Source organism: Danio rerio, chromosome 7, assembly GCF_052040795.2.
Source record: "Danio rerio strain M-AB ecotype USA chromosome 7, GRCz13ab, whole genome shotgun sequence".
NCBI classification, from domain to species: domain Eukaryota; kingdom Metazoa; phylum Chordata; class Actinopteri; order Cypriniformes; family Danionidae; genus Danio; species Danio rerio.
Genome location: NC_141027.1, coordinates 75852599 through 75879958, shown reverse-complemented (window position 1 = coordinate 75879958; position 27360 = coordinate 75852599). Strand labels below are relative to the sequence as shown.

The window sequence follows — 27360 nt, the reverse complement described above, 5'->3', positions numbered from 1 at the left end:
CACCAGGCGACCTCCCTTCATTGTCCTGCGACCCCTCAGGGGGTCCCGACCCCCACTTTGAGAACCACTGTAATAAACGACTGAAGGTTTTCAAGAAAAGAGACCGAGAAAAGATAAAAAGTAAAACACATTAATAACATAAACATTTTTTTTTATCAGAATAGCTTAGCATGATTAGCCTAAAGATAGGTAGCTAATGCTCTCTGAATTCCAATACACAATGAAATGCGTTGTATACAACAAAATACAGCCAATAATTACAATTAATTTCACCCAACTGTTGGGTTTGTCCACATTGGACCAAACGTTTTGTTTAAAACAAGCCTTTTTTCCTGTTTTTGTTATGTGAGAAGGCGAACCCTACTGAAAAAAAACAGCTTAAACCAGCTTAGGCTGGTTAGCTGGTTTTAGCTGGTCGACCAGGCTGGTTTTAGAGTGGTTTTGGCCATTTCCAGGCTGGTTTCCAGCCATTTCCAGCCTAGTCTTAGGTGGTCAGGCTGGAAGATGAGCAGCTAAAACCAGCTTGACCAGCCTAGCCAGATTGGGAGCCCAGCCAAAACAAGCTATGTCCAGCTTAAACCAGCCTGGTCAAGCTGGTTTTAGCTGGATTTAGCTGGTAATTTTCCAGCCTGACCAGCTAAGACCAGACTGGAAATGGCTGGAAACCAGCCTGGAAATGGCTAAAACCCCTCTAAAACCAGGCTGGTTGACCAGCTAAAACCAGCCAACCAGCCTAGGCTGGTATAAGCTGTTTTTTCAGCAGGGAAATGAAGAAAAAACTGAGGTCAGTTTTGCAATAACAACTGAGCAAAGGTTATCAATAAGAGAGACGGAGAAGAAGAAATGTTTGACTTTTATAGAACACATAAAACACACATTAAAACATAAACATAGCTATTTTTTTCCATCAGGATGGCTTAGCAATATTATTAGCCTAAAGATGGGCTATGTCTGAATTCAAACACACTAAAATGTGTTGTATTAACCCAACAATGAGTCAATAATGGGCAATAATTACAATTCTTTTCACCCAACTGTTGGGTTTATCCACATCTGACCCAACGTTTTGGTTAAAACAACTCATTTTTTGTCATGTGAGGAGGCGAAATGAAGAAAAAGAAATGAATATAAACGACCGAGCAAAGGTTATCAAGAAAAGAGACGGAGAAAATAGAAACAGCAGCAGCAGATCATCATCACTTCACCCCTCCCTCTCTACCGACAGCAGCTCCACCGTAAACCGCCTCGGTTTTTTATTATTCTCCGCCGGTCGACCGTCAGTCTCAAAGCTCCGAGCCTCGCCATATTCTCTCGCCTGCTCACAGATTAAACTCCATCATGGAGATGCTGGGGAAGAAAGAGCGGAGAAGCAGAGATGTGAAGGGTTTGCTGAAGAGGAACTGGATTCTCATTGCAACCATCATTGCGGTCATTCTGGGTAAGAGACACCGTTCATTTATTGAGCATGTTTCTCAATGCATATTTGTTGCTATCATTGTTGAGCTCTAATACGTCTCGTCGTTAATTATGTATCGTTTTATTATTGCTTCACTGTCTGTGGTGCTGCATGATGGCTTTACACCGCAAACAGTCGCTGGTTTGACTATAAGAGTAGGCTAATTAAAGTATTGCACATTTAATGCACGTATCTGCAGGTGTGTTGATGGGTGTATGTGATGAATGAAGGCATTGATCTGTATGTGTGTGTGTCCGTCTGTATATGTGTGTGTGTGTCCAGATATTTTACTACTGCCACAGAGAAACGTGACCAGACTCCCAGTATGACACTGTAAAATCCCTGTTTAAAGCAATGACATGACAAAATATTTAGGAAAATCCTCGGCTAACAAAGCGTTCCTGATAACGCTTCGTTATGAAAATCTGATTTTTGAATGTACTCTGTTTGGCTATGCAAACGTTGAGGGAACATTGTTTCATTGTTTTGTTTAAACATTATGAAAACTTGTCCTGTGAACGTCCTAAAGCAATTAGCAACATATATATGAGCCTTTGAATGTCCAACTAATGGATTAAAAATGTTCTCATGTTCTCAAACCAGATAACTTTAAATGACATTTATATTCAGTGAGGCTCTAAATATAAACACACACACACACACACACACACACACACACATATATATATATATATATATATATATATGTGTGTGTGTGTGTGTGTGTGTGTATTATATATATATATATATATATATATATATATATATATATATATATATATATGTATGTATGTATGTATATGTATATATATATATATATATATATATATATATATATATATATATATATATATTAAATTATTTGCTTCTCGGCTAAGTCCCTATATTAATCTGGGGTTGCCACCGTGGAATGAACCACCAACTTATTCAGCATATGTTTTACACAGCGGATGCCCTTCCAGCTGCAACCCATCACTGGGAAACACCCATACACTTGGAGGAAACTCACAAGATATATGTGTGTGTGTGGGCTACGTGGTGGTGCAGTAGGTAGCACGTTCGCCTCACAGCAAGAAGGTTGCTGGTTCGAGCCTCTGCTGGGTTAGTTGGCATTTCTGTGTGGAGTTTGCATGTTCTCCCCATGTTTGCGGGGGTTTTCTCCGGGTGCCCCAGTTTCCCCCGCAGTCCAAAGACATGTGGTACAGGCGAATTGCTGAATATGCTAAAATTGACCGTACTGTATGTGTGTGAATGAGTGTGGGTGTTTTCCAGTGATAGGTTGTGGCTGGAAGGGCATCCGGTGTGTCAAACATATGCTGGATAAGTTGGCGGTTCATTCCGCTGTGGCGACCCCAGATTAATTAGGGACTAAGTTGAAAAGAAAATGAATGAATGTGTGTTCCAGCTATCTAAATTTGTAATTTGTGTGCCATTTGTTTTTTATTTGCTCATTTTTGGGCATTTCAACAAGGCATGTGCCGGTATAAGTTTCTGAGGGTATGATAAACTTGGATAAAAATATCATGGTTTCATGGTATTTACTGCTGTAAAATAATTACTTTTTAAATGTCTTAGGAAAAAAAACAGCAACTTTTACCCTCATTTAACACAATATATTAAATTTTAGGAAACATTTCTTTCCTAAAATATACAATATATTCATTCATTCATTTTCTTGTCGGCTTAGTCCCTTTATTAATCCGGGGTCGCCACAGCGGAATGAACCGGCAACTTATCCAGCATGTTTTTACACAGCGGATGCCCTTCCAGCCGCAAACTATCTCTGGGAAACATCCACACACACACACTCATACACTACGGACAATTTAGCCTACCCGATTCACCTGTACCGCATGTCTTTGGACTGTGGGGGAAAGCGGAGCACCCGGAGGAAACCCACGCAAAGGCAGGGAGAACATGCAAACTCCACACAGAAACGCCAACTCAGCCAAGGTTCGAACCAGCGACCCATCGACCTTCTTGCTGTGAGGCGACAGCAGTACCTACTGCGCCACTGCCTCGCCCTATATAATATATATTATAATGAAATATAATAAAATAAAAATACATATTATATAATAAAATATGTAATATTTTGGAAGAGTAAACATGTCAGGCTACATAATTAAAACAAACCATTGACTTCAACTATCTTCATTAATTGTTTATATTTATATAGGGCTTTTTTAGACACTCAAAGCACTTTACACATTGGGGGAAATCTCTTCATTAGCTTCAAAAGCACAGATTTCCTTAAAACTCACAAAAAACACTACACATACCTTAGAAACTGTATAGCAAAACATTTAAGCGGTTTTAATACCTTGATTTTTCCAAACCACAGTATACCTTGAAAACGGTTATCATCCCATGCCTAATTCCAACTCAATATAGGTTTCACTTGATTAAAATAAATAACAAATGTCATCTCTCTCAGACCAATTGCGCATAAGTGTACAAACGCATTTACATTTCTACATTTCTAGCGAGCACTTCATGATAGCTACCGTGAGCTTAATATCTTGGAAGTAATCATGGTGTAAATAGTTATTAGTGCACGCAGCAGGCCAGTTTGTGAAGGCTTAGTCATCAAAACATTAACGGTTTAATGCTTGGCAAAATGCTCAGAACTGATAGACTGTCCAATAAAATCTCACTATTGCTCTATTAGGCATTTCCGAGCTGATCGGTGAGGCAATTAAGCAGCAGTCGTTGATTATTCGCTTAATGTATTCACTAGACTGAGAGAAAACATTATGATTGTGGTGATTTTTTTGCATAACTTGTTCTGTAATATATTCATACAGTACTGTTGTCAGTATTTCAAATCCTTACAATGTGGAGATATTATATGTAACGCTCAACATTCATGTAGTTTTAATTAAACAAGCCTTACTGTCATTGTACTGTCGTCCTGAAGATTCAGTGAGTCTAAGAGCTGGATTTGCAGTCAGTGTGCCGTCTGCCGTCACTCTCTGTTGCAGGGATTGGTCTTGGTGTGGTGGTGCGGGACTACACCTCTCTGACCCAGCTGGAGAAGCAGTACTTTGGCTTCCCTGGAGAAATCCTGATGAGAATGCTAAAGATGGTCATCCTGCCTCTCATCGTCTCCAGCATGATAACAGGTATCTGTGTGTGTGCGTTTACCTTGTATTCTTTACCAAATGTCCCCACGAATACAGAGATACTAGTACATTTTGTGTACATGTAGTGATATTCTTGGATCCCCATGAAGAAAACAGACCATAAATCACACATAATGAAAATAGTTTCCTGTGAGGGTTGTTTATATGTTGGGTTGGGGTAGGGGTTTGTATAAAAACCATTGCGTGTATTGGAAGTCCCCCTAAAGACAGCTCTAGGTGTGTGTGTGTGTGTGTCTCTCGTCAGCCCATCACAGTATCTTCATTTATGAGTGGTTGTAAATCTTGACCGTATGCTGCTGTTGTCCAGAGCCACCTTCGGAATGACAGCCTTGAATATTTAATTTCATTTACACTCTGAGCTGTGGAATGCTTGATTCTGATTGGTTGATGCACATTTCAAGGGGCTGTTCCCACGGAATGTGTTTTTCTTTCCAATGCGCTATTGTTTTTAATTTAAACACGTCCTTGATGGAGGTCACGCTCACGTCCTGCATCTTTTAATGTCTCGCACACATGAGCACCACGTTTTTTTAGCTGCTGTGTCACATTAAAAGATGTCATCAGTGTCAGTTCCAAACCAGTGGACCAATTAGAAGAGCTGAAGTGGGACATTATAATCATTCAAACGAATGGCGAAAGTAGTTCCAGGCAGGTTTTGACCACATTACACTTCCACATCACTATGCTGAATGATTTCAGTCATTTCACAGCTACAACAGTTCAAAAATGTATTTAAATTATTAGAAATTATTTTTAAAAAGTATTAATTTATTAGAAAAATAACGCATTGCATCATATCCGCATCAGCACCCCAGATGTGCATTATTCTACAGCCTGTCCGTAGTTGTTCCTTACTTAATTTTAACTTACTTTACCTTTAAGAGTTCACACTTAGATAATGCTCGACTATGATAGCAGGTTTGGCAAGCTGTCCCGGGAGAGAACCCTGAGCTCGGAGATAGATGAGCCCAAGGTTCCCACCTGGTTAATAAGCATAAGGAGGGATACGAGATCAGGTGTTTCTCAAGAGCCCCACAGTTAGTTTCTTATCAATGCTTTGGCTAATATGGTGGTTCTGATTGAATCAGTATGTATGCCTTAAGTGTTTGGGATTGTTATTATAATTCGCTTATGTACATGTTTTTAGACTGTGGGGGGAAACCGGAATACCCGGGAAATGGCATATACAATCCCATATTGGAAACAAATTGGGACAGTATGGAAAATGGAAATTAAAAAAATATATATATATTTCATGTTTGTTTTCTGGTCAACTTGATTTCATTTGTATTATACATCTTTTTCTGTCATTCAGACCTTCAACACATCCCAAAAAAAGTTGGGACCGGAGCACTTTAGGGCTAGTAATCAGGTAAATTGGTTAAATAATGTGATTTGGAACAGGTGATGTCAACAGGTGATTGTAATTATGACTTGGTACAAAAGCAGCATTCAAGAAAGGTCTAGTCCTTTAGGAGCAAAGATGAGCCGAGGATCGCCAGTTTGCCAACATGAGAAAATGATTGAAATGTTTAAAAGCAATGTTCCTTAGTGATGGTGAAATGAAGCTTTCTGAACCAGTGAAGCGCTCGACTCAATTGTATCGGAAAAAGGTTCGTTACTCGAAGCTTTCCAAATCAGAGCTCGATGAGGACCTCTTCTGGTGAAAGTGTGGGAAAGCACTGTGTTGCCATAATGTCAAATGTTCACAACTGACCAACTCATTCATGTAGTAATACAACAACAGTAATATAAACACATTACTCAATTACTGTAGTTTTACATAAGATATATGACATTACACAACTGATGATTGTAGTAAAATCCAAGGTATTTAAAAGTTTATCATAATACAATTGGTCCTGCTCCAAGTGGGGATCGAACCAGCGATTCCTGCATGGGAGGTGAGTATTCTAGGAGGAGGCCATGTGAATGATGTTTCAATATTGCACTCACCAGATGGTCTCTGTTAAACACAACACTACGATATGCGGTGGTTTTCTTTAAAGATAGTTGTAAAAAAAATACGCTAATACACTTTAGTATGGTTCAAAACCTTTTTACTAAAAATTACTATTGTATTTTAGTTTAATTACTGGTGTGTGGGACTGGTGCAGTGCTTTGAAACAAATGTATGTAATCGACGCCTAATCTCTCGCTATACACTTTAATATGAGGGTGTTTAAACCTTTGAATCAAAATTCGAAGCAGTCACGTGGGTATAGGCAAAAATGAAGCTTCGGACGTCACTGATCACGTGATGATGCCAAAACGAATCAAGCTCCGGTACACTGCTTCACTGCGAGATGTATCGTTTTTTTGATACATGCTTCGAAGCCTCGGCGCACAACGTCACGTCACTAATGTTCCTCAAAAAAAGATAAAATCAGTGCAAAACATCATTAAAAGCTTCATGGAATCTGGAGGAATTTCAGTGCGGCACTGCATCAAGAATCCTCATTCATCTAGAAGTAATATCATCACATGGGCTCAGGACTACTTTGGAAAACCTTTGTAAAGTATCACAATACATAGTTACATCTAGAAATGCCAGTGAAAACTGTACTGTGCCAAATGGAAGCCCTATGTTAACAGTGTCCAGAAGTGTCATCGACTTCTCTGAGCTCTGAGGCATGTGGGATGGACCGTCACACAATGTAAACATCTATTGTGATCAGAAGAATCAGCATTTTTGGGAGAAATGGATGCAGTGTGCTCTGGACCGAAGAAGAAAAGGATCATCCAGACTGTTACCAGCAACAAGTCCAAAAGCCAGGGTCTGTCATGGTGAGGTTGTGCCAGTGCCCATAGCGAAGGTAACATGCACTTCTTTGGTGGCGCCATTAATGCTGAAAAGTACATATGAGATTTTGGAGCACAATATGCTGCCTTGTTTTCCACTCTGCACACATTACAAAGTCCTGGCTGCGGAGGAAGAGGATACAGGTACTTGACTGGCCTGCCTACAGTCCCGACCTGTCTCCAATAGAGAATGTGTGGTGCATTTTGAAGCACAAAATATGACATCAAAGACCCCATACTGTAGCCCACCTTAAGACTTGTTTGTAGGACGAATGGGACAAAATAACACCTGAAACGCTTCATCACTTGATGCCTTCAGCCCCTAAACATCTTAAGTGTTGTGAAAAAGAATGGCAACATTACAAAGTGCTGAATGCTTTACTGATCCAACTTTTTTTTATTTGTTGCAAGAACCAAAATTGGAATAAGTGTTTGTTTGGATTTTTTATCTTTTTTAATGATGAGGAACAGATTACATGTGTGTTGTATTGTCTGCAATGAAATGCAAAGTCAAAGTAAATTTAGAAATCACCACTTTCTTTTTTTTATTTGCGTTTTCCATACTGTCCCAACTTTTGCTGATTTGGGGTTTTAATTAAAAGTAGGTATTTATTGAACATAAGTTTTCATTGACACAAAGAGTGTCAATCTTGCAGTCATCTCTTTATTGCTATACTACACAGGCAGAGGCATCCCTACATTTTTAGTTGGAGTTAGAGTTCAGTGGTAGGACACAAAAATATTTAGTAGTGCTTCAATTTTAGTGTTTCCCTTTACATTGCAACTAGGCCACGTTTTTAACTCGCGAGCTGCTTGTTCAGACAGAAAAGTAACTTTGCAACTAAGTGGCAAATTATTTTTCTAAACTTTTCTTTAGCAGAAGAGCCTACTAACTCCTTAATATTTGACATTTGCCAGGTAACGTGTACATTTCTAGGGTGTGTTAAGTCCACATAGAAAGACAATCCAGTGTTCTTATCATGTCTTCCTGCAAAAGCAATAAAGTTACTTACAGTTATCACTGATGATCAGCAAAAATGAGTTTATTTTTGCGATTACGCAGTAATGGCAGTACATTGACGTCATAGTCGAACAAGCTAACTTAGCATCTGTGATTATATCAGCACACTTAACATTTTTATTGACTGATTGGCAGTTAAGCCTAAAACTTGCCATCAATCAACGATAAACTAAAATCCACAATTAACTAAAACATGCTATAAAGATGGTAAAGCATGCTAGGATTTCTACAAACATAATATTTTGGAGTGATAACATGCTAACAGTGTGGTAAATCATACTACAGACATGCTAGTAGGCTAGAATCTGTCCATCTATCTATCTGTCCGTCCCTCTATCTATCTATCTATCTATCTATCTATCTATCTATCTATCTATCTATCTATCTATCTATCTATCTATCTATCTATCTATCTATCTATCTATCTGTCAGTCTGTCCATCCATCCATCCATCCATCCATCCTTTCATCTATCTATCTATCTATCTATCTATCTATCTATCTATCTATCTATCTATCTATTTGTCAGTCCGTCCATCAGTCCGTCAGTCCGTCTGTCTGTCTATCTATCTATCTATCTATCTATCTATCTATCTATCTATCTATCTATCTATCTATCTATCTATCTATCTATCTATCTATCTATCTGTCAGTCTGTCCATCCATCCATCCATCCTTTCATCTATCTATCTATCTATCTATCTATCTATCTATCTATCTATCTATCTATCTATCTATCTATCTATCTATCTATCTATCTATCTATCTATCTATCTATCTATCTATCAGTCCGTCCATCTATCAGTCCGTGCCTCTATCCATCCATCCATCTGTCTGTCTGTCTGTCTATCTATCTATCAGTCCGTCCCTCTATCCATCCGTCTATCTATCTATCTATCTATCTGTCAGTCCGTCCCTCTATCTATCCATCCATCCATCCATCCATCTATCTGTCTGTCTGTCTGTCTGTCTATCAGTCCGTCCATCTATCCATCTGTCTGTCTATCCATCTGTCTATCTATCTATCAGTCCGTCCCTCTATCCATCCGTCTGTCTGTCTATCTATCTATCTATCTATCTATCTATCTATCTATCTATCTATCTATCTGTCAGTCCGTCCCTCTATCCATCCATCCATCCATCCATCTATCTGTCTCTCTGTCTATCTATCTATCAGTCCGTCCATCTATCCATCCATCTGTCTATCCATCTGTCTGTCTATCTATCTATCTAACTATCTATCTATCTGTCAGTCTTTCCATCTATCAGTCCGTCCCTCTATCTATCTATCTATCTATCTATCTATCTATCTATCTATCTATCTATCTATCTATCTATCTATCTATCTATCTATCTATCTATCTATCTATCTATCTATCTATCTATCTATCTATCAGTCCGTCCCTCTATCCATTTAACTATCTATCTAATTGTTTTCAACCTAAACTTATTTCAAATTCCAGGCTCTCAAATCAACCTCAAAGTTTGCCTTGATAAATCTAGTTACACAAAAAACCACTACAAAATGTAAACCAGGGCACAGTTTAAAGATCCTTCATAATCTAGCTCTAGTGTTTTTCCTGACTGGAATGTTTTTGCATGTTTTCCCGTTGTCAGTGCTGAATTGATAATGATTTATGTTGCTGATAATGTCTAAGCCCATGTCAAGGGCAACGGCCGTTAGGAAAGCACAGTATAGGCGGATCTTTTTACAATGTAACTTGCATTGGTTATCGTTTCTTAGTTTAGATTAAGTGGGTCATTTGGAGAATGGATAAACGGTGTTAACCCGTGGCCTTTATTTTTCCTGAAGGAGTGGCAGCGCTGGACTCTGAGGTGTCGGGCAGGATTGGTCTGCGTGCAGTGGTTTATTACATCTCCACCACCATTATTGCCGTCATTCTTGGTGAGTCATGTCAACTTGACAGTTTTTCTCAGTCGCTCTGATACATTTCTTGAATTTTCCTTCAAAAAAATTAAAATAAATAAATTAAAAATCAAAGCTTTTCTTGTTTCTAATCCAAATATCTAAAAATTCTTTAATTGAGCATTTTTTGGACAAATAATTTTTTTTTCTTGTTTTAAGATGCAATATGCCAAAATTAAGAGCGCTTTTCCTCAAAACAGGCTAAATATTCTTATGTCAAAAGGAAAAACAAGATTATTTTGCTTGCTTTTTGAGACTTTCAATTCTCTCAGAAATGTATCAAAGCGGCAGAGGAAAAACTAAAATCTACACGTTTTTAAGAGACAGTTCACCCCAAAATGAAAATGGTCACGTCAGCTTAACAGTTTTTCTCAATCACTCTGGCACATTTCACAAATCATCCTTCACGTCTAAGTTACTGATAGCAAAGGTCATGGTGCTCTAGGATTGGCCAGCCCAGTCACCAGACATGAACATTATTGAGCATTTCTGGGGTAAGATGGAGGAAGAGGCATTAAAGATGAATTCAACGGATCTTGATGAACTCTAGGAGTCCTGCAAGAACACTTTCTTTGCCTTTCCAGATGACTTTATTAATTATAAAAATGAGTGATTTTTATAAGTGATTTGAGTAATTGCAGAGATGTATGGATGCAGTCCTCCAAGCTCATGATGGAGTCAGACACAATATTCATTCTTGTTTCACTGCAGCATGACTTTATATTCTATACTGGACATTTTTTCTGTTGAGTGACAAGACTTTTGTCTAAGCAAAGTCAGACCTTACTGTCCTAATTAAATCATTTAAAATCAAGGCGTGATCATATTTTATTTTGGTAAAATAAGCGTAATCTAGAGGTGTTTGCCTTTCATATAAGCCACTTCTGATGCCAAATGATCAACTAGAAGTTTAGTTATTATTTGTTGTTCCTAAAACATGTATAGGTGACAAGACTTTTGTTAGGTAGTGTATTATTAGCCCTGATCCACAGCCTGGTCAGATCTCTACGCATCTGCAAATGTAGTTTGATTGTAATCCATTTGCTGATAACGCAATCACCTAATTCTATCAACAAGAATTAACAGAAAATGTTTATTTTTTGGGTGAACTATCCCTTTAAGGTCATAAATTGTAGTTAACTAAGATGTTGTGTTCGACAGGAATCGTTCTTGTGATGACTATTAAACCTGGGGTCTCTCAGAGTGCTGATAATATCGACCGAGAAGGAACTACTCCAAATGTGACCACCGTTGAGACCTTACTGGACCTTATTAGGTAAAAATTGCATCCCATTGTCCAATTGTATTATAGAAAGATCACATACAGTTTCCACTTTCCTCCCAATCACTAATGCGATTTCCACAAATGTTTGTAAAAGAATCATGCACTGTAAAAACTGCAGGGTTCCACACAATTCCTTCATGTTGAACCAACACAAATCAATTAAGTTAACTTAAGTGGACCAAAAAAAAACTCAAGAATTGTGTTGATTACGCTTATTTTAAATAAGTAGTTTAAACAAGAAAGTTTGAGTCGCTGTGAACTTGTATTGAACTTAGTCCTATCCTGAACGTTTAACCCAATAATCATCATCATCTCATGTGGATTAGCTAAAATAAAGCTTAACCAATCATTAGAGACTAAGCCACTTGACCAATCAGAGGAAAGTTGGGTTTCATTTCATGTGCGAAAACAATACCTGTTAACATTAGGATGTGAAAATAAGAAATACACACCCAAGCCCCTCCCCCACATCAACATGTTCTTTAATGTATAATTTAAACATTCAGATTAAAGAGCAGCACATAGATCTCTTAATTAGATTTTTCTTTTGATTTCATTTAATAATAGTGTCACTTTAAAAATGCAAAGATCCATAATGAGAGTATTTGACAAGATAAAATTTGTGTTTAGAAGAAAACCCATCAAGATCAACACGTTTAGATATTATTAATATTATTACCATTATATTATTATGTGTATATGTCTGTTCAAACATGCACCCAAAACCCAGAGTGTCCACTTTCGCTCCACTTTAAATCGTGTGTACAGAATCCGTTTGAGAAACAGCGTCTATTTATCACTATGGAGTGCGTCAGCTGACAGTCACGCACTGCTACATGAACCGACTGTTTTGAGGATTGCATAGGAGGGGCAATGGTGCATGTAATCGAAAGGAAGGGAATCGCACCATTTCATCATTATTTCAAAGTGTTTTCATGCCTAAATAAAACGAAAGCACAGAACAGATTCACATTTAAGAGCAAGGGGCGTCCCCTGATGGTTCAGCAGTATGGGTTGAATATTGGGAGGATCGGCTCTTTAGTGTTTATTGCCACCCTTGACAGAAAGATTAAAAATATGGGAGAAATACAGAAAAATACCTTGATGATAGCGGGATCTTCTTCTTCAGCCTTAATCCCGTATGGTTGCGGGGTCGGCTCTTTGGAACAAGTCCTCCATTTGGACTTGTCCATATGATAACGACTTTTTTTTTTTTTTTTTTTTTTGATGATGATAGCGGGATAGAGTTGTAAAATACGGGAAAATCCTGGGAAAGACGGGAGGGTTGACAGGTTTAGCAAAAACAGCTAATTCTGCAGTGCAATGAGTATCTTAATAAAGTTAAAGCGCTTTTTGAAGGTAAACCTATTGTAAGAGACTCCAAAATGAAATTAAAAACCCTTAAATAGTATAATAGGGGCACTTTAATAATAATAATAATAATAATAGGTGATGAAAAAATTTTCATTGCAATAAAAAGGTTGTGCATCGAAACAACCTACGTAGACAGCACATTTTTAGCTCTTAAGTGGCTATTTAAAATACTTTGAATGTTTAATATTTTGTTAAAGACATGCAGTGTCATCCTGCAACTGTTTTGCAGCATATAAAATGTCCCAAACCCTACTCTTAACTGTCCAAAATCCAAAATCGTGTTTTTACTCTTAGATAGTAAAGGAAGTTAAAAAAATTATATTAATGTTATATTAATAATATTAAAATAATATTATTAAAATAATATAAAATATGCATTGAAAAAAAATGGGAAAAAAGTGTTCAGTAAATTGAGACCACGAGTCCACATATATGGACATCATTTTTTTTCTATACGTACATCATATTAAAAGATGATACTTAGGTTTTTATTCTAATTAGGTTCCAATAAGCCCAAATAGCAAAGAGAAATAAAAAAATGCATGTAAAAAAACACCCCGGGCCTTAAGAGGTTATGTGTCCAAATGTTTTAATATACACTACTTTTTTAATATGACTTGCTTTTCTCATTTCTTCATAGGAATATGTTTCCTGAGAATCTTGTGCAAGCCTGTTTTCAGCAGGTAAACCTATGATATGTTTTAACAGAAATATTCCTTCATGCAAATGCAATATTTTGTTGAAACAAACCTCATCTGTGTTTTAGTATAAGACACAGCGCAGAGAGATCGAACCAACAAAACCCAGCATAAACACAACTAATGCAACTGCATTCCCACCGTTCACCACCATCATCTCAACAGTTGCACAGGTGAGAGAAGGACTGAAAAGATGAATGCTAAATATGTCAGACGAAATATTATTTTAAATGTTTTGAACATTTTTTTATGCCTCATTTATGCTTTAGAATTTGACCAAAGACTACAAGATTGTGGGCTCATATTCGGATGGCATTAATGTCCTGGGTCTCATCGTATTTTGTGTGACTTTCGGCCTGGTCATCGGCAAGATGGGAGAAAGGGGACGAATCCTGCTCGAGTTCTTCGATGCTCTGAACGAGGCCACAATGCGAATCGTTCAGATTATCATGTGGTCAGTTTTTACACATTACAGGCATTCATGTAACGGCAGAATTACTATTAGTATTCTTCATGACATCCACTTTCTTTGGAAATAGACACGTTTACATTTTTAGCTTGGCATAAATCATAGAACCGGATTAGACCAATGGCATCTCGCTCAAAAATGACCAAAGAATTTCGATAATTTATATATAAAAAAAAAGATCAACAGAAAATAAATGAATTAAATAATAGTTGCTATTTTCTAGATGATTATGCCTAGGAACAATACTGTCATTCTGGCATAATAATCAATTATCCACACCTTAGCAACCACATACAGTCCAGCCTGACATTATTCATACCCCTGGTGTGATGAATAATTTCGAGCTTGACTGTAGGTGATTGCCAAGTTACTTAAAACATGCAAGTAGTTACTAATTACAATTGTACTTAAATTACTTTTCTAATTACTTTGTCTGAAAAGTTACTCAATTGATAGTTTGATGTGACCGGTGCGGGGAATTGGCGGGCAAAAAAAATAATGGGCCGTAATGGCAGCTACATTGGAAGGTCCATAGAAATGCAGTACAAACTGGTATTTTCTCTCCGTTTCAAGCTACGAATATTTGATCATACATCAACAGAACAGAATCAAGATGATGATCACAAACTGTAAATTGTAGGCAATTGCAATCCATATTCTGCATCCGCAACCATTTTTTCAGCTCCAATTCTTACATCTAATGTTATCTTTTGGACATTCCTCAGCGGTTCAATCATAAGTGACAGCGTTATAGTGCGTAAGTGTCTGCTTTTATATTTGGTGTTGGTTTCTTTCACTAACATTAATATTTGCTGGTAGGAAAAATCTATTCGTTCACTTATGCTATTTATACTGTAGAAATTGAAATGCAAAGTCAATTGCACTTGATCTGCAAATTAGAAAAGAAACTATATATTTATATACACACACACATACGCACACACACACACTTGAAGTCAGAATTATTACCCTCCATGACTTTTTCTTTTTTTTATATTTCCCAAATGTTTAACAGAGCAAGGAATTGTTCACAGTCTGATAATACTATTTTTTAATAAATAATAAATCAAATAACCAAAACAAATAAATAATAAATATTAGTTATTCTGGAGAAAGTCTTATTTGTTTTATTTCGGCTTGAATAAAAGCAGTCTTCCAAACAGACCATGACCCTAAGCATACTGCCAAATTAGTTTAAATGTGCTTTAAGGACAACAGAGTGAATGTTTTAGAGTGGCCATCACAAAGCCCTGATCTCAATTCTATAGAAAATTTGTGGGCAGAGTTGAAAAAGCTTGTGCGAGCAAGACAGCCTACAAATCTGACTCAGTTACACCAATTCTGTCTGGAGGTATGGGTCAAAATTCTTGCAAACTATTGTGAGATGCTTGTAGAAGAATACCCAAAACATTTGACCAAAGTTATACAGTTTAAAATCAAAGCTAAATAAATACCAAGGAAATGCGTGTAAACTTATTTGGTCTAGAAATTAATAAAAATTCTCTCATTATTCTGGCATTTAGGTAATCCTAACAGACCTTAAATAGTAAACGTTTAGTATGATTTACCATCAGACATTTAAAAAAAATGGTTATGTTTTTTTTTTTAGAGTGTATGTAAACTTCTGGTTTCAACTTATATAATATATATATATACCCCTTATATTGACATGCACTAATTTCTCTGTTTTCTTAGGCATATGCAACTGTCTTGAGAAAGCATCTCCTTTATAATCAAATAAATAACAAACTGGTGAATTTGCATATTCAAGTAATTATAATAATGTAATCAATTGACCTATAAATTAAAAGTAATCTCAGCTGAAAAGTAACCTAACCACAGTAACTAGTACCTTTATTAATAATTACACCCAGTAAACCCCCACAATTTGTTTTCCACAGCGTGCAGGACTCACTGTAAACGTGAAAAGTATCTTGGGATTGCATTAATTAAGAAATGTAATAATCTTTCTTTAACAGTTACATGCCCATCGGCATCTTCTTCCTAATTGCTGCCAAGATCATCGAGGTGGACGACTGGGAAATCTTCAGGAAGCTGGGCCTGTACATGGTGACGGTGCTGAGCGGGTGAAGCAGCTTTTCTAATGTTCCCTTGTTGATTAGGAGAGCAGCGGATTTACTGCTGCTGCTGCTAGACTGGCCATTTACTGTTCCCATATCAGCTCTGTTCACGCACAGATAAGAGCCAAGGACATTTCAAACTGCAGATGCGCTAAAACATTTCATAAACTCTAAATGCCCACTAATTTGAGTGATATAGGCGAGCGGACATCAGTCAGAGGAGATTCTGTAGCTGCAGTTAAACAAATGCCATTTGCACTCGTGTGGAATCAACCGAAAGGATATGTGTGTGTGTTGAACAATGCTGAGTCAAACTGAAGAAATGGTAGCTGTTCAGACTAGAGTTCCTATAAATCCAAGGGACCTTGAAAAAACAGTGGGCGTGGCTTGATTTTTCTACTGTGAGCTGATTGGATGCAGTAAAGTCGGCATTTCATTAGGAAAGATCTGGAAAAGGGTTTGGGGAGAGTTATTACAACCTAACATTCACCACCTCCTCGCCATTTCTGTTAGTTGAGGGTTGGAGGGGGCGTGGTTAAGTATGTTAACCACACCCCGATACTTCAGACAGACCTAATCTGATAATTTAGCAAAACAAACAGGAAGTGCATTTTCAGATTTCAATTAAAGGTCACAAGGGCAAACTACTTTTTTTCTCTTAATTACATGCACAGATTAATTGTTCAGCACAAAACTAGCAATGTGAGCTAACAAAATTAATATGGTTAATATAATGTTATGTGTACTTTAAATTGAGAAGCATTTTCTAGACAAGTACAAAATAATACGCTTAAATTAGGTGAGTTTTTTCTTTTGACAAGTCAATTGATCTGCCAGTAGGGTACGTGAATTAAACTTATTTTAAACTGAAAATACATTTATTTAAGCATAAATTCATTTATTTATTATTTATTTAATACATTCATTTTCATTCATTTTCTTGTCGGCTTAGTCCCTCTATTAATCCAGGGTCGCCACAGCGGAATGAACCGCCAACTTATCCTGCAAGTTTCTACTCAGCGGATGCCCTTCCAGCCGCAACCCATCTCTGGGAAACATCCACACACACACTCATACACTATGGACAATTAAGCCTACCCAATTCACCTGTACCGAATGTGTTTAGACTGTGGGGGAAACCGGAGCACCCGGAGGAAACCCACGCGAACGGAGGGAGAACATGCAAACTCCACACAGAAACGCCAACTGAGCCGAGGTTCAACCCAGCGACCTTCTTGCGACAGCACTACCTACTGCGCCACTGCCTTGCCTTTTATTTAATACATTTACATAATTTTTTATGTATTAAGCACTAATACATTTATTTATTATTTATTTAATACATTTATATAATTATTTATTTATTTAGCAGTAACACATTTATTATTTATTTAAACATTTACATAATTGTTTATTTATTATTAAGCATTAATACATGTATTTATTATTTATTTAATACATGTATATAATTATTTTATTATTTAATACATTTATTATTTATTTATTCCATTTGTATGTTTATTTAATAAGCATTAATACACTTTATTTAATACATTTAAATAATTATTTATTAAGCATTAATACATTTATTTATTATTTAATACATTTATATAATTATTTATTAAGCATTAATACATTTATTTATTATTTAATACATTTATATAATTATTTATTAAGCAGTAACACATTTATTTATTATTTAATACATTTATATAATTATTTATTAAGCAGTAACACATTTATTTATTATTTATTTAATACATTTACATAATTATTTATTCAGTAACACATTTATTTATTTATTACATTTATATAATTGTTTATTTATTATTAAGCATTAATGCATTTATTATTTATTAAATACATTTATATAATTGTTTATTTATTAAACATTACATTTATTATTTAATATATTTACATAATTATTTATTTATTAAACATTTATACAATGATTAAGCAAAAAAATAAAAATCACTTAATTTTGCCTTATTATTTCAGAAAACATTGATTTTTGCTTGTCTATAAAATGCTTTTGATTTAAGAATTAAGATATTTGGACTAGAAACAAGACAAAACAGCATTTTTTGCAGTGTACACAATGGGTTGTGATATTATATTATACTATATTTTCCTTTCGCAGACTGGCCATTCATTCGATCATCTTCCTTCCGCTGATATACTTTGTGTTTGTGCGCAAGAATCCGTTCACCTTCACTCTGGGAATGGCGCAGGCTTTGGTGACTGCTCTCATGATTTCCTCAAGGTGAGTCAATAAATATTCTAGAGTCTGCTTTAGCGGCTACTCGTTCTGACTGTAAATCGAGGAAGGAAAAATCTATGCATAGTGCATTACAGACTTAAGGACCAAAGTTTCTTGATGAGTCAGCCTGAGTAAAGAAAAGCTGTTCTTAGAGATTTAACAAAGCGAGCGATTGGTTCATATTTTAAATTTCTGTCCAGAGAGGTCATGTTTTGATCTTTGATTGGTCTCATGCAGTCACGTGATGCGATTTCGCAGGTCAGAGTTCATCAAGCTTGAACTTTGCAACGCAGTGAACTGTGAAATTTGTCACATGAGCTTGCATTTCCGATCTTTTGGCACTTTTAAAGCCTATTTTCTTTAATAAGCACTCTTTTTAAAAGGCATCTTAAACCATACTTTTCACATGGAAGGTCAAGCTAGCATAAAGCAGTAAAAAGCAGTATAAAGCAGTAAAATAAACACAAGGGCTCTTAACAACCTTTAAACGTCAATGAACGGCTTATATCTAAATCTCCTACATATGAATGTCACATAAAAAATTATGCCATGATAAGACCGATGCTGATTCTACAAGTCCTAGAAATAAAATTCAAGCTTAAGGGAAACCTAATTGCGTGTGTCAGTTATGATCACTCTCTTAAAGGGACAGTTCACCCTAAATTAAAAATTATCATCATTTAGTCATCATTTAGCCTTCATTTGTTCCAAACCTGTATGAGTTTCTTTTTTTACTGAACACAAAAGAAGATATTTTGAAGAACGATGCATTTTGGGGTGAACTATCCCTTTTAATGCTATCACTAGGTTCCTGGAACCACTTAAGTGAGAGTAAACGTTGAGTATATTATTATTTTGGGGTGAACTATCCCTTTCAATGCTATCACTAGGTTCCTGAAACCACTTGAGTGAGAGTAAACGTTGAGTATATTATTATTTTGGGGTGAACTACCCCTTTAAATGCTATCACTAATCCTTTGAACCACTTGCGCTAGAGCAAACAAGTGAGTAAATGTTTATTTTGGGGTGAACTATCCCTTCAAATAGTTCTTGGAGCCACTTGAGGGAGAGGAAACTAAGTAAATGTTTATTTTGGGGTCGACTATCCCTTTAAATGCTATCAATAATTCTTGCAACCACTTGAGCAAGAGCAAACAGAGTAAATGTTTATTTAGGGGTGAACTATCCCTTTAAATGCTTTAAATAGTTCTAGCAACTACTTGAGCGAGTGTAAAAAGTAAGTAAAGTTTTATTTTGTGGTGAACTATCCCTTTAAATAGTGCTTGGAACTACTTGAGCGAGAGTAAACAGAGTAAATGTTTTAGGGTGAACTTTCCCTTTAAATGGTTTAAATAGTTCTTGGAACTACTCGAGCGAGAGTAAACAGTGAGTAAATGTTTATTTAGGGGTGAACTATCCCTTTAAATGCTTTAAATAGTTCTAGGAACTACTTGAGCGAGAGTAAACAGTGAGTAAATGTTTATTTAGGGGTGAACTATCCCTTTAAATAGTTCTAGGAACTACTTGAGCGAGAGTAAACAGTGAGTAAATGTTTATTTAGGGGTGAACTATCCCTTTGAATAGTTCTAGGAACTACTTTAGCGAGAGTAAACAGTGAGTAAATGTTTATTTGGGGTGAACTATCCCTTTGAATAGTTCTAGGAACTACTTTAGCGAGAGTAAACAGTGAGTAAATGTTTATTTAGGGGTGAACTATCCCTTTAAATAGTTCTAGGAACTACTTGAGCGAGAGTAAACAGTGAGTAAATGTTTATTTAGGGGTGAACTATCCCTTTGAATAGTTCTAGGAACTACTTTAGCGAGAGTAAACAGTGAGTAAATGTTTATTTAGGGGTGAACTATCCCTTTAAATAGTTCTAGGAACTACTTGAGCGAGAGTAAACAGTGAGTAAATGTTTATTTTAGGGGTGAACTATCCCTTTGAATAGTTCTAGGAACTACTTTAGCGAGAGTAAACAGTGAGTAAATGTTTATTTAGGGGTGAACTATCCCTTTGAATAGTTCTAGGAACTACTTGAGCGAGAGTAAACAGTGAGTAAATGTTTATTTTAGGGGTGAACTATCCCTTTGAATAGTTCTAGGAACTACTTTAGCGAGAGTAAACAGTGAGTAAATGTTTATTTAGGGGTGAACTATCCCTTTAAATAGTTCTAGGAACTACTTGAGCGAGAGTAAACAGTGAGTAAATGTTTATTTTAGGGGTGAACTATCCCTTTGAATAGTTCTAGGAACTACTTTAGCGAGAGTAAACAGTGAGTAAATGTTTATTTAGGGGTGAACTATCCCTTTGAATAGTTCTAGGAACTACTTGAGCGAGAGTAAACAGTGAGTAAATGTTTATTTTAGGGGTGAACTATCCCTTTGAATAGTTCTAGGAACTACTTTAGCGAGAGTAAACAGTGAGTAAATGTTTATTTTAGGGGTGAACTATCCCTTTGAATAGTTCTAGGAACTACTTTAGCGAGAGTAAACAGTGAGTAAATGTTTATTTTAGGGGTGAACTATCCCTTTGAATAGTTCTAGGAACTACTTTAGCGAGAGTAAACAGTGAGTAAATGTTTATTTTAGGGGTGAACTATCCCTTTTAATGCTATTAATAATTCTTTTGAAGCCTTTCTTTTAATGTTTCGTCTTTTGATCACTGTTTTTGAGCTGTTTATAGTAATCCTGCTCTGAAATCCTGTTCATCTAAAAAATGGAAAGGCAATCACACAAAAACTGAAAGAAAGCCACTGTAATATGCTTTTTACAGCTCGGCGACTCTGCCAGTCACGTTCCGGTGTGCAGAAGAAAACAACAGGATCGACAAGAGAATCACTCGTTTCGTCCTGCCAGTCGGTGCCACCATCAATATGGATGGAACTGCACTGTATGAAGCGGTGGCCTCTATATTCATCGCTCAGTTGAACAACTACGACCTGAACGCCGGCCAGATTGTTACCATTAGGTGAATGGGATGGAGGCCAGTTGCTGTGATGTAATGCACTTAAGTAGCTTTATGTGTGAGTAATACTTTTTGATATGTCGGTTGTGTAGCATTACAGCTACGGTGGCCAGCATTGGCGCAGCAGGAGTTCCTAATGCTGGAATGGTTACCATGGTGATAGTTCTTACAGCAGTGGGTCTTCCTGCTGATGATGTCACCCTTATCATCGCTGTCGATTGGCTGCTGTGAGTATGATTTTATGGCTTTAAGTCTGCATGAACCGGAAGCTGTGACTGTTTTTTTCTTTTTTCGTATTGTGAGGCAGTTCCTAGAGAAACAAATATTAAATGAGAAAACAGTGGGTGTGGCTTTTTTTTCTACTGAAAGCTGATTGGATGTAAAGATGGGAAAAGGGTTTGGGAAGAGTTATTACAGCTTAATGCCTAGTTCACACTAAAGGATTTTAAGCCTGATTTGAGCCCGATTTGGAAGCTAACGAGCTCGCCGACAGATCGGGCTGTGATCGGGAAGAAATCTGCGGGTGCTCGGCGCTCGCCGCTCTTTATGTGTGAACTACTAACAAGGCTCGCTGACGCGTCGCCGACACCTCGCAGACGGAAATCCAACATTCAGCATGCTAAATATTCCAGAGCAGTCGACCGACTCAACCCCACGTGCGGTCAGATGTAGTGACGAGCTGCAGCCAATGAGAGCATATCAGCACGAGCTGAATGCCTGTGTGTTCAGGAGCTCAGCAGAAACATCTGTGATTCAGATCTGTGGTCAGAATGGGCATCGGTGCACTCGCTTCATTCTGTGTTAGCACAGACATGAGAGTAGGCTATATTAACAGTGGAACTAGAATTCTGTAACTATTAGAATTACCATACTGCTCATTCTGACTGTTCTCATATAAAACGCCATATTGTCACAACATATTTACATTCAAAGCTATTATTGAGATATTAAAATTAAGCTTTGAATGTCTGGCATCATACTTAATGACACATTACCCTAAAAATATAATCTTTTTTGGTAATACAGCCTATAAATATGTAGTTAAGATACTAAAACACTTAAAGGTCTTGGCTTTCATTTTCACTTTCAAACAGGAGCTATTTAACAGCACAGAATATGCAGTTTTGAAAGATATCTGAAGTAAATTGATGTTTTTGCCATCAGAAAGTTTTGTTTATGTTAGCAGGAAGTTGCCAGGCAAGAAAATGCACACATATTTAAAGTCACAGCGAAAAGTATCAGACATGCATGCAGTCATTTTGACCAATATGGTAATTTAAGGCAGAAATGCTCAGTTCTTTACTGTTTTGTAATAAAAAAATAATGTCAGAAAGAAATACACTGATAGTTAGAAAACGGCAGGGTGTTATAAATATGTTAGTTTTATTTCAAAGAGTTATAAAATTACAAAAATTAAAAACTCTCTGTGTATCTATCCACTCAAACCTTGCAGATGAGTGATTAATGCGCTGATAAATCAGCTGATTTGACGATGTTTTTAAATGCTTTCTCCAAAGCTTGAAACGCTGTCAGTGATGTCATCAGCACACAAGCAGCCAATAGTCTTCAGCTTTTTCTGACGACTCCTCCCTCAAATTTTCATTGGCTGTGGTTTGGTAGCTTGAATGAGCTGATGGGGAATGAGATGTTGTCAGATCATGTAGTGTGTGACCCCCCTCTTGTGGATCGTTCACGGAGTGTTGCGTAGTGTGAACACCACAGAGATTAAAAGACAAAGTCAAGTCATGTAGTGTGAACAGCACAGCGATCTGCTGATGTTTAAAATCCTGTAGTGTGAACTAGGCTTAACAGACACCTCCTCCTCCTCACCGTATCTGTTTGATGCCAAAACAGTCCGTATGTTGATGTACTTCAAGTTCCAACTGAAATGGAATATTGAATAGGGGGGCGGAGCTTTCTTTGCGCACATTCCTTTGTAGCCAACAAATGGTAAGAGGAAGCAAATTGGCAGACTTTGATTGAAGATTACCAAAACAAAACAATTCAGTGGATTAACTTGCATGGATTGTTAGCTTAAAAAATAGCAATGTGTGCTCGCAAAATGAACATCGTAAATTTTGATTTCACACAGACTTTAAAAGTTCAATTAGAAACTCCAATCGCCTACTTCCACTGGCGGCCAAATGCATGTTATTTGATTCACACTGGTTTCCTTGATAAAGTTAGTGAAAAAAGCCTCAGAACAGTGAGCATTTTGACTACTGCAGAAAAGATGACTAAGATCTGTGGCCGACAAATGTTTATGATTCCTACATAATTTGTTTATAATGCTATTTTACTGTATTTTGAAGCATAAATGTGACTGTCATGGTCACATGACTTTAATGTCACTAAAACAAAAAAATGGTTAACTTTTTCTAGTTTTTGACATTTTAGTTTAGTTAATAAACCAAAAGCTGATGGTAGCTTCCATGATTAAAAAAAAAAAAAACTAAATTTATAAACATTATTTATCCTTATTGGTGTTTATAAAGTCACTTTTTGTTGATAATGTTAATAATAATAATAATATGATTCTGATTACGCAACTGGTTGCTGCTTGTAGCATTTGATAATTTGTATTCAGCTTTATGCAGCATTTTCTATTCTGTTTAAAACATAGTTGGAACAATAATACATGAAATGTTATAAAATGTGGTAAAATAAATGTGACGGATGTGCAAATAACTGAAATGTAATGGGGTTAAAAGTGAGACATTTCACTGCTGAAATGAATACTTCAGACTGTGTTTGGAATGCAGCATAAACACCCTTAAAAAATAAAAATAAATAAGTGTATGGTTAACTATTTTGGTACCACTAATAGTGGAAACAGAAATAAGTGCTTACCATAAGAGTACCTCACAGTGCAAACGAGCCATAAAAAAAAAAGCAATTGATACATAAAAATGATTACATACAGCCTGCTAAAAAACCTTTAGCGCCCCACATTGAAATCTAATATATAGTAATATATGAAAATTCCATATATGGCAAACAAGTTAATAATTGAATTTCACATATATGAAATATGCAACTTTAATTCTGAAATAAATATGCACTTGCATCTGTTGTCTATACATCCATTAGCATTAGTACCTATACATATTAGTATCTATACATATATCCATATATATATATATATATATATAGAATTAATTAATATTATATAATCGAATTAAGGTGATCGGAATCTAGATCTATTTATACATCTATATATCTACATCTACTTTATTTATATCTATATCTACCTATATATAGCCATCTGTTTATCTGTATATCTACAGTATACATCTATCCATCTATATATATATATATATTTCTACTTCCAATTCCGCTGCATAAAACATAAGCTAGAGTAGTAGGTGGTTCATTCCGCTGTGGCAACCCCTGATAAAAGTACTAAGCAAAAGCAAAAATTCATGAATGAGTATAATATAGATAAAATGTCACGTTTGCAATATTTCTAAATACATGTTGCATATGTCATTTATCTAATTTGCATATGTTAACATGTATGAAATTTGTACATGGGGCTGTAGTGTGAAAAAAAAACCTATTAACTGATTTTTCCAATCAAATCAGTGACCGCTTCCGCACTATGATCAACGTTTTGGGAGACGCCTACGGTGCTGGAATCGTCCAGAAGCTGTCGAAACGAGAACTTGAGAGGATGGACCTGACGTCAGACGTGGACGCCGCCAATCCCTTCGCCCTCGAGACTACGCTGGACGACGACGAGTGCGAGGACAAAAAATCCTACGTCAACGGCGGGTTCACCATTGACAAAAGCGACGCCATTTCCTTCACCGAGACCTCGCAGTTCTAGAGGTAAGAGTTGAAGTCAGTGGCTGCTAAAAATGTGCCATGGGAGGGTTCAGAGAGGTGGGAGCCATTCATAAAAACCAGTGCCATGACCAGGACGGCAAGTCATTACAGAGGACATGATTGAGCGCAGACATTAGCAATACCTGCCCTTGCGGTTCTCCTTCCTTCATTTCCCCAACTGCGCTCTTGAACTTGAACGTGTGCGCTAGACGGAGAGAGAAGAAAAAATAAATGGACGTAAGAAAACTGTGCTTCCATAGCTCATCATAACATGTTGTTCTGAATTATGCAAAGCTGTTTCTGTTTCATTAACTGCAGTTTGCTTTGTTTTTCTACTAACTAAAAGCTGGAGTTTGTGTGTATGAGGTTTGTGCAATATTGCGCAAAAGGAACCTGGCAGATTATTGTACAGTACGCATTTCAAAGAGCATGTTGCTAACTTGCTAATGTTATTATACACATGCAAAAGATGAATAATGCCGAATTAAGGTGATCGGAATCTGCTTTGAATTTCTTTTCTAAGCAAATTATGTTTCAGACTCAGTAAATGTTGCCAGTTCTGTATTTGCACTTGCTATCGAAAGCCAAATGTTTGAGCTTTGCGCGTTTATCGTTTGAAAATTGTGCCAAATTGAATATGTTGACATGACTGGGAACATTTTTATACAAGCTTTTGCAATATTGCATGATGAGGATTTGATATGGAGTACGTTTAATGGCCTTCAGAATGAAAACCTGATCATTTTTTGTCATGACACTGAAGGTGGCAAGCCTTAAGTTTGTTCAGCAAGCCACTGGTTTTTATTATTTTTCCTCTCTCGTGTTGTCGACTCTGAAAGACTATACGGGTGATGTTGTCAGTGCCCGATTTCAGCCATTAAGTCAGTTTTACAGGATTTAATTTGTTTATTCTTTGAGTTACATCATAAATGAGAGAACGCAATCAATGTGAAGCATTAATGGTTTGTGTTTGAGGTTCGGGAATAGATTTAACACCGTAAAGCACACCATTGTACAACTGTATTTACACAGTACAGTAGTCAGATTAGTTATACTGTATGATTCAACAAGTACTGTATGTGTATTCACAAATTAATAAAGACAAACATGTCAACACATGAAATGGTTTCTAAAATGATTTTGTCTTCATATGTTTGACAAAAGGAGATTGAGTTTCATCTGCTATTGTGTACCGTCTTTGAGTTATCTGTCATATAGACAGGCAGACCAGAAGATGATAGACAGATCGATATATAGACAGACAGACAGATAGACAGACAAACAGAATGATAATATGTATGGCTAGGTAGAGATAATACAGTCAGAATGATAAAACGATACACAAATGATAAATTAACAGACAGACATGTATTTAAATGACACGACCTAATATAGGCAGGCAAGCAGACAGACAGATAGATAGAATGAAAGAAGGACAAACAGATGGCTGGATAGAATGATAGAACTGTAGACAGACAGAAAGAGAACAGTAGATAGATGGATGGATAGATAAAATGATAGAACAGCAGACAGACGGATAGAGAGTTAGACTGGCAGAATAATAGAACAGTAAAGAGATGGATGGATGGAATGATAGAACAGTAGACAGACAGAATGATAGACAGACAGAATAATAGAACAGTAAAGAGATGGATGGATGGAATGATAGAACAGTAGACAGACAGACGGATAGAGAGTTAGACTGGCAGAATAATAGAACAGTAAAGAGATGGATGGATGGAATGATAGAACAGTAGACAGAATGAATGATAGACAGACAGAATAATAGAACAGTAAAGAGATGGATGGATGGAATGATAGAACAGTAGACAGACGGAATGATAGACAGACAGAATAATAGAACAGTAAAGAGATGGATGGATGGAATAATAGAACAGTAGACAGACGAAATGATAGACAGACAGAATAATAGAACAGTAAAGAGATGGATGGATGGAATGATAGAACAGTAGACAGAATGAATGATAGACAGACAGAATAATAGAACAGTAAAGAGATGGATGGATGGAATGATAGAACAGTAGACAG

General features: G+C 36.6%; 1 protein-coding gene across 1 annotated transcript; it reads left to right on the top strand.

Annotated features, from left to right (window-relative positions):
• Positions 1-1224: 1224 nt before the first annotated feature.
• Positions 1225-26434, top strand: slc1a1 (solute carrier family 1 member 1). Its single transcript, NM_001002666.1, has 12 exons — positions 1225-1438; positions 4441-4581; positions 10238-10330; positions 11513-11627; positions 13651-13693; positions 13777-13881; positions 13978-14162; positions 16157-16264; positions 18399-18521; positions 21292-21486; positions 21576-21710; positions 25069-26434. The coding sequence occupies exons 1-12, from the start codon at positions 1339-1341 to the stop codon at positions 25310-25312; spliced, it is 1587 nt and encodes a 528-aa protein (NP_001002666.2). The 5' UTR covers positions 1225-1338; the 3' UTR covers positions 25313-26434.
• The last annotated feature ends 926 nt before the right edge of the window (positions 26435-27360 follow it).

Coding starts and splice junctions, on each gene's coding strand:
- slc1a1 (NM_001002666.1), top strand. CDS start 1,339: ATGGAGATGCTGGGGAAGAAAGAGCGGAGAAGCAGAGATGTGAAGGGT. Junction 14,163..16,156: donor ATCGTTCAGATTATCATGTG/GTCAGTTTTTAC, acceptor TTTCTTTAACAG/TTACATGCCCATCGGCATCT. Junction 16,265..18,398: donor ATGGTGACGGTGCTGAGCGG/GTGAAGCAGCTT, acceptor TTCCTTTCGCAG/ACTGGCCATTCATTCGATCA.